At 55.3% G+C, this 7,363-nt stretch overlaps 2 protein-coding genes across 2 annotated transcripts; both read left to right on the forward strand.

Annotated features, from left to right (window-relative positions):
- Positions 1-1,678: 1,678 nt before the first annotated feature.
- Positions 1,679-3,571, forward strand: B0H18DRAFT_1125282 (uncharacterized protein; the record flags this gene model as incomplete). Its single annotated transcript, XM_048034990.1, has 2 exons — positions 1,679-2,618; positions 2,676-3,571. 2 exons carry the CDS (start codon positions 1,679-1,681, stop codon positions 3,569-3,571), a joined length of 1,836 nt encoding a protein of 611 aa, XP_047886809.1.
- Positions 3,572-3,632: 61 nt separating this feature from the next.
- On the forward strand, positions 3,633-5,718 carry B0H18DRAFT_1125283 (uncharacterized protein; the record flags this gene model as incomplete). Its single annotated transcript, XM_048034991.1, has 3 exons — positions 3,633-4,127; positions 4,179-5,547; positions 5,600-5,718. 3 exons carry the CDS (start codon positions 3,633-3,635, stop codon positions 5,716-5,718), a joined length of 1,983 nt encoding a protein of 660 aa, XP_047886810.1.
- Positions 5,719-7,363: the final 1,645 nt, after the last annotated feature.

A 7,363-nucleotide genomic window follows, 5' to 3' on the forward strand; every position in this document is an offset into this window, starting at 1 on the left:
GCCAGCACCGGCTTCTCGCTGTTTCAACTGCTCACCGGGTGCTCCCTTCGCTTGATTCCCCCTCTTCTGGATGCAGACATTCGTGTCGCCTCCTCTGTCTCTCGTCTAGCCGCCTCTGTTCTGCGACAGATCGACACCGACATTATGGAAGCCCAGGACAACTTGTGGCTCGCTAAGCTACATCAAACACTGATGGCAGCGGCTCATCGCGGTCCTGAAATCGCTTACGAGGTCGGGGACCATGTCATGCTATCAACCTTTCACCGTCGGCACGAGTATATGCAGAAGGGGGACCATCGCGTGGCGAAGTTCATGGTTCGCTGGGACGGCCCGTTCACCATTCTCCACTCACATCCTGACTCCTCCGTCTACACACTCGATCTGCCAGCGTCCATGTCAATATTCCCGACATTCCATGCTTCGCTACTGAAGCCGTATCGACCCAATGATCCCGCCTTGTTCCCGGATTGTGAGCACGCCCAACCAGGGCCCATTGTGACTGCTAACGGGCAGGAGGAGTTCGAGGTCGAATGCATCCTCGACCGGCGGCGTCGAGGGCGCGGCTGGCAGTATCTTGTACGTTGGAAAGGCTATGGTCCGGACGCGGACTTATGGCTACCCGGCTCCGCGGTGGAAGACCTCGCGGCGTTGGACACGTTCTTGGCTTCATTGGTTTGATGGTACGGACTACGGACTTGCTTCTGAATGGACCCTTACTGTACACATTTACTATCCATCTCTCATCTCGCCTGTCCCCCCTGTTTGTGCTTTAGAGTGGGGAAGAGTGTAACCGTGCTCCCGCCCGTTTACGATCATTATGATATCACACTGACTTCACGTTACATAAGCGACACCGCTCCTCATAGTTCGTTTACCTCCTTCGTTGCTCTCCAGCTCTTACTGTCGTGCAACGAAGGTATGTTCTCATACTACTGTTCTCTTCCTGTACTTACAGAGCTCTTACTGTCATGCAACGAAGATACTCGGTTCTTGTTCAAACAAAAAGTGTAAGCCCGGCGTACCGCACGCCGGGTAATCACTCAGGAAGCAGAACAAGAACCGAGTATCCTGCCCGCGCCCGCCTTCTCAGCTGCTCACCCGCTTTTGTCCGCCCACTCTCGCTCATTGTTACGGATGCGGTGGACCGGGTAAAGTCCGCCTACAGCTCGCTATTCCGTTCTATGTACAATAACCGCGATCCTCACGTCTTCAAGTCGCGACCTTAGTTATGGACTAGCAGTACTTACCATTTCCGGATGTATTAGTAAGCGCGCCTCAGCACTCTTGACGCGCGCCACCGAAATAGACGCACACTCTTGCTTATTGAGTCCATAACGAGAGCGCTCCCTGCCTCTCGTTCCCCGCCGTGCGCTCCTCGTCACGACTGGGGTCGGCTCCTCGCCACCCTCACGGTCGTGCTCCCCGCTGACCGCCAACGCGGCTCCTTGCTGCGCGAACGATAGCGCAGGCTCCACGCCTCGCGCACTATCAGTGCTGAAGACCCTTCGGCCACGACCTCACGACTTCAAGCCCACACGTCGGTCGCAGAGTGACCACCAATGCACTCGTCCGCCGGTAGCCCGCCCCTCTGAAGAGAGCTCGCAACGGCGAACTCCAATATTGGTGGACATTCAGGGGAGTGTTCCACTACCCGGCGACGTAACACTTACCTTCCTCCATGACGACCCGTACGCCTTCCTCCTTGCCCCCAACCTCGAACGACACAGCGCGTCTGTCTCGAGTGTCCTCGACTATACCGTCTGGGTCAACTACGCCTTTCACGCCCGTCTGCATGCCCAGTCCAGTGCCTTCCGCCAGCCACGAATGTAAGGCTATTTCTAAGCCCCTTCAACTCAGCGAGACAACCCCTTCATCTGGGACGTCGGCCAGTGCGGCACGAGTGAGCGAGACCCGCCGCTCCTCACTGTCTAAGCTCGGTCCAACGTACCCTCAACCCTTCTTCAAACCATTTGAAGAAGACGTCCCCAACGCGGAGAAGTCCAGCGACGTTAAATTCCCGTCACTCTCGGACCTTCCTCCCGACCATTTAAGCCACGACAGCTCGGGAACCACTCTGCCCGGCGCCTGGGGCCCTAGCAGCCCGCTCCCAGCGAGGACTGCATCCTTCGCGTCCGCTAGCTTCATCGGGGTTGACATTCCGGCTCGGGACCTCCGCTCTCCTCTCCTCTCCGCGACAGTAAGCCGGACGCTACCTCCACCCCTTGGCGTTCGTCCTCGAACCGAACATAACCTCGAGGCTCCCCCGTTCTCCCTACCACGCCAGATACGACGGGCTGCCAAGGGAACGGCCAATAAGATACACTTATGGGACATCCTCGACGGCAGCGGCAGGTTCTACCAGCACATGCGAAGGCCGGAAGAGGCGCACCAGGTATACCTTGAACTCAAGGCCCCGCACAGCCTGGAGAGATTCGGCGCTCTGTTCGACGAAGGCAATAATTTCGTCAGCGAAGAACTTGAAGAAACGGATGTGCGCGACATGAAGAACACAGAAGACAAGGACTCCCGTTTCCATCTCATCACTCCGCTGATGACGAGGGTCGAATACATCATCGACGGCACCGAGGCTCTTGTGGTCTCTATCTTGGTCCTCGAGGGTCCTCCGCGCCACTGGAAGGCTGACCACGTGGACGTGCTCATGAACACACTGTGAGGCGCTTCGTCCAAAGGCATGATATCAGACGCCTATCAAACGACGCAGTACCGCGTAGCTAAGGCCCTGACCATCATCCTTCAACGTTGGGCCTTGCATAACGGTCAGAACTACAGCGGTACAATCAACTCCACCGCCTCCAACTTCAGCGAAGACCTTCGAACCTCAAAGACCAAGCGTGCAATGCTTGACAAATGGTTCAAGCATCCCGGCATCTATCCTAATCTCACGCCGGAGTACCAAGCGGTAGTACAACGCCAACTCAACGCGGCTCCAGAGTCTGATGACCCTGCTTCGAACGCGCAAGTTCTCTCCGAGCAACGATTTAGCAGGTTGCCGAAAACTCTACTCGACAATCCTCTATTCCGTCTGCGTATCCCCTCGCCTAGAGAAAGGACGGACCTCGAGTCGTCCGCATCCTCGGCCGACCTCGTCGAACAAGAGCTTACTCAAGGAGCTTCTTATCTTTCTGCCGAGCCCACGCAGTCCTTCGGGACTAGTGGTGTTCGATTGCCTCCTTCTACTGTCGACATGCGTCCCAGGTACACCCAACGATCCAGCTACACGAACCCAGATTTCCTGCTTCCCCCGGATCGAGACGACTTGCCCAAGCGAGTTCAATTCCAAGATGCTTCGTACGCTGGTGATTCAGCTTACCCAGCTTCTGTGTCAACCTATACTATTCCGGTACCCGCGACAAATCCAGCTACCTCGCAGGACAACCGACCGTCATCAGGCCCGTTCCCTCGAGGGAACTCTCGCACCCTACCAGAATCCGACGCTGCTCGCGTCGTCCGGGAAGCTGTTTATCCAGGAGGACCGCCGCTGTCCTCCCTCAAGTCGCTCTCGAATCTCCATATAGTCTTGACAGACCCAGCTCCGTCGACCTTCATTTGAGACTTGCCTCCTCACATGCACCCTCGACCTCCCCGTGCCACGAACACCAAGAGCTCAAGCAATGCACAATTCTACTATTACCAACCAGATCCCACCGCTCATCCGGTGTATGTTGGAAATCGTCCGACTACGACGGATCAGCCGGACCAACGACCTAAAGGATCCAACGATTCAATGCCTCCAGGCCCGCCCCGAGCCCCCAATCCCTCCGGCAATGGGAACGGAGGCCCCCCTCGTGGAGGCCCACCTTCGAATGGCCCCCCCTTCAGGAGGCCCGCCTGGAGGACCGCCAGGAGGCGGAGGCGGAGGAGACGGAAGCCCTGGCGGTCACGATGACCGCGGAGGCCGGCCCAGCAACGATGCTCGCCTCAACCCTCCGGCCCCTTACTACTATACGGGCGGAGATGGAGGCGGTCCACCGGACGGAGGGCCTCCACCCGCCGGGAGCATGACATACGGCTACCTCCCCAATGGTTTGCCCGCCATCATCATCCATCACTCTCCCGCACCCCGAGAACAAGGAGTGAGACTCGACCAGAAGATCTCTCGCAAATCCGTCCCCGAGTGGAACGGAAGCATGAAGACCATCTTGATCTACTGACACAAGATGAACAATCTCGCTGAGAAGAATACGCATGTAGCTCGAGACCTCGGGTCAGTCGCTCAGGACAAATTCTCAGGTCGCGCGGAACGATGGTGGCTACTTCTGGACAAGAAGATGAAAGAAATCTATTCGTCCGGTTGGTGGGCTCTCTACGAGGGTATCAAGGTACAATTCTTCACACACAAGTTCATCGTCGCTCTCCGAGACCACTACGACGGCCAAAGATTCCGTCAACCCGGCTACGAGAAAGAGTCACCCCTCGACTTCATCGAACACCGCTTCCTTTATCACCGTCACCTTACCAAGGTGCAAGAAGAACCAATGGATGAAATTGCCGCCATCATGCAGAGCGCTCCACCCACCTGGTCGACCGTTCTGTCTATCGATACTATTTCCATGGTAGCGGCTCTGCTGGCCAAGCTCGCCGACAAAGCCGACGAACTAGTCGCTTTCGCAGCTATGGCCCCCACCCGGACCTCGCAGTACGAACAATTGCTCCACCTCCCGTCTTCCAAGAGTGAGTCGCGGTCTATGACACGCACGAAACGAGTATATGCCGGAGACGGGTCGGGCGGAGGTGTCTCGTTCGAACAGGAGGACGACGAGAACGAGTTCCAGGACTCAGAGCGACCAGCAACGAGTGATACTGCCGCTCCTGCTGATGCGCCGTCAGGACCCGCTTGGATGTCGCAAGCCGCTGCCGTCCAGAACAAAGACTCGTCAAGTTCTAAAGCCCGGGGCAGCGGTCGCAAGCCTCCAAGGGCCGGTCACCGTTTCACTCGCGATGACTCTGTCAAGAGCAAGAAGCACCCTCCGGGAGACTGTCGCATCTGCGGTAGTCCTTACCACTGGGACCGAGACTGCCCTCACTGGAACGAATACGATATAGGGCGCAGGGCCATGTTCATCGGCGCAGAATATGATTGTGAGCTCAACGAAAACGAAGAATACGAGGAAGCTTTCGTCGTGTACATATGTAGCAGCCTAGGCAATGCTAAACTCTCGAGCGCTTTGTGGGCGGACATCCGCCGGTCCGAAGGCGAATATCTCAAGGCTACCGCCAGCCTTCGCCGACGTACGTACCCAGTCCTTGTGGAGGAAGTCTCCAAGACACTGCCATCGAAGGAGACTCTACCTCCGGATTGCGCCCATATACTCGAAGACATGTCCGAGAGTCGTACTGACCAACTGACCGACATGCTCGCGGAAGCGTTGTCTGTGAATGGGTCTACCCACTTTGAATCAAATCACCGGAGTTCAGCCCAAGCCGTGTCGAGAGAGGGTGGATCTGCCGCCCCTCTCGAACCAGGCTCTCCACCGGAGGCCGAGCCCAAGGTTATAACTCTTAATCGAGTTAGGGATCCCCCGCCAGGTCATTCGACTGTCGGAGTCGCAGCGCTCTCGTTTCAGCTTCGCTTCGGCAGTCTCGCTCATCCCTCAGTGGTGTGCCGAGCTGACTCCGGAGCTGACATATCCCTCGTATCGCAAGAATACCTCGATTCGTTGCCGCCGTCATCGCGCCCTCGCGTACGTCAAGGATTAAGGATGAACCTCTTCCAACTCACGGGAGGGTTTCGAATCACCGGCTACGTTCAAACGCAAGTCTATGTTGAGACAGAACAAGGCCACACCCTGAAGATGTTAGCCGAGTGTTACGTAGTGCCCGGCATGTCGTCGTCCCTATTGCTCGGCGAGGACTTCCACGTCAATTATATAGTGTTTTCTAAAGGGGGTACAGGTTGGGATAGGGTCCGGGTAGCACCACTTTTGCCTACGAAATGTTGGGTTTTACCCTCCAAACAGGTACCAAAACCAATGAAACAGGGGAAAAACAGCGCAGATTCGATGTATTGGAGCAATGTGGGTTTGGGTACGGATTTTTTGCCCCAAGATATCCCAACTTTACAGTGATCTATGGTCCGACACGACACAACATACATTATATTCATGTACAGCGAGCAGACATCTCCGATATCACTGCGACGAGAGCCCTGTGTCCGACAGTGCTACATCGTTCATGAACGATGTAGCCGACAGTGCTGTATCGCTCATGAACGATGAAGCCGGCAGTTGTAGGATGTATCGTTTACGAACGATGTAACACTGTCGCATACATCTGCATAGCTGCAGATGTATGCGACAGCGTTACATCGTTCATGAACGATGCATCCTACGACTGTCGGATGCATCGTTCATGGACGATACAGCACTGCCGGCTACAATAGCCGCAGATGTATGCGACAGGTCGGATGCGTCGTTCATGAATGATGCATCCGACAGCACTGCAGAGATCTCCGACAGTGCTACATCGTTCATGGATGGTGTAGCCGACAGTACTGCAGATGTATCCGACAGTGCTACATCGTTCATGATCGATGCCTCCGACAGCACTGCAGTTGTATACGACAGTGTTACGTCGTTCGTGAACGATTTATCCTACAGTGCTACATCGTTCATGGACGATAAAGCCGATAGTGCTGTATCTTTCATGAACGATTCATCCGCAAGTACTGCGTCGTTGTAACCATGTGATAGGGTTAGGGTCCACACAGGGAAAATGGTTGTCTTGAATTCCCTCCCACAATGGGACTTGTCGCAGTGTGTCTGAGGTGGACCACATCGTTCGCAATCGATGCGCCCATTAACATTAGAGTGTCAATAGCTAGCATGATTCACCTCAGCTACCAATGGACAGAAACAGTTGAGATATCCAGTCCAATCTCTATTACCGTAGCTTGTGTCGTGACGTCTGACAGTAGTCATTACAGAAACCCATGATGGAGTCGGTTGAGGCTTGCTGAACGCTTGTCATTCGTAAAGACATACCCTCGTTGCAGCATCCATTCAGTCGAGATGTACTGTTCTGGTGAACCCACTGCCAGGTTCCGCATTCAATGGCGTCAACTTGTAAGATCATGCATAGAAACAAACTCCAGTAGTCCTTTTGAAGGCTTCAGGAAAGGCACATCGGTTGTATCAAACTCTATGTCTTTTTTGTCGCTGATTTATAGGCCATCGGACGCACCTTGTGATTCTCTCAGAAGATGGCCGGTGTGTCAGCGACCTTGCGTCATCATCCACCCATCGGTATGCCGACACAATCACCGGAATCAATTGGAGATCACTGGATGCGAGCCTCGAGGTGCAGCAGGCTCTGTCGGGCCAACGTCCGGTTTCCCCCGTCGTTG

The sequence above is a fragment of the Fomitopsis serialis genome, assembly GCF_022376445.1.
Source record: "Fomitopsis serialis strain Sig1Antser10 chromosome Unknown B0H18scaffold_149, whole genome shotgun sequence".
In the NCBI taxonomy this organism is placed as follows: domain Eukaryota; kingdom Fungi; phylum Basidiomycota; class Agaricomycetes; order Polyporales; family Fomitopsidaceae; genus Fomitopsis; species Fomitopsis serialis.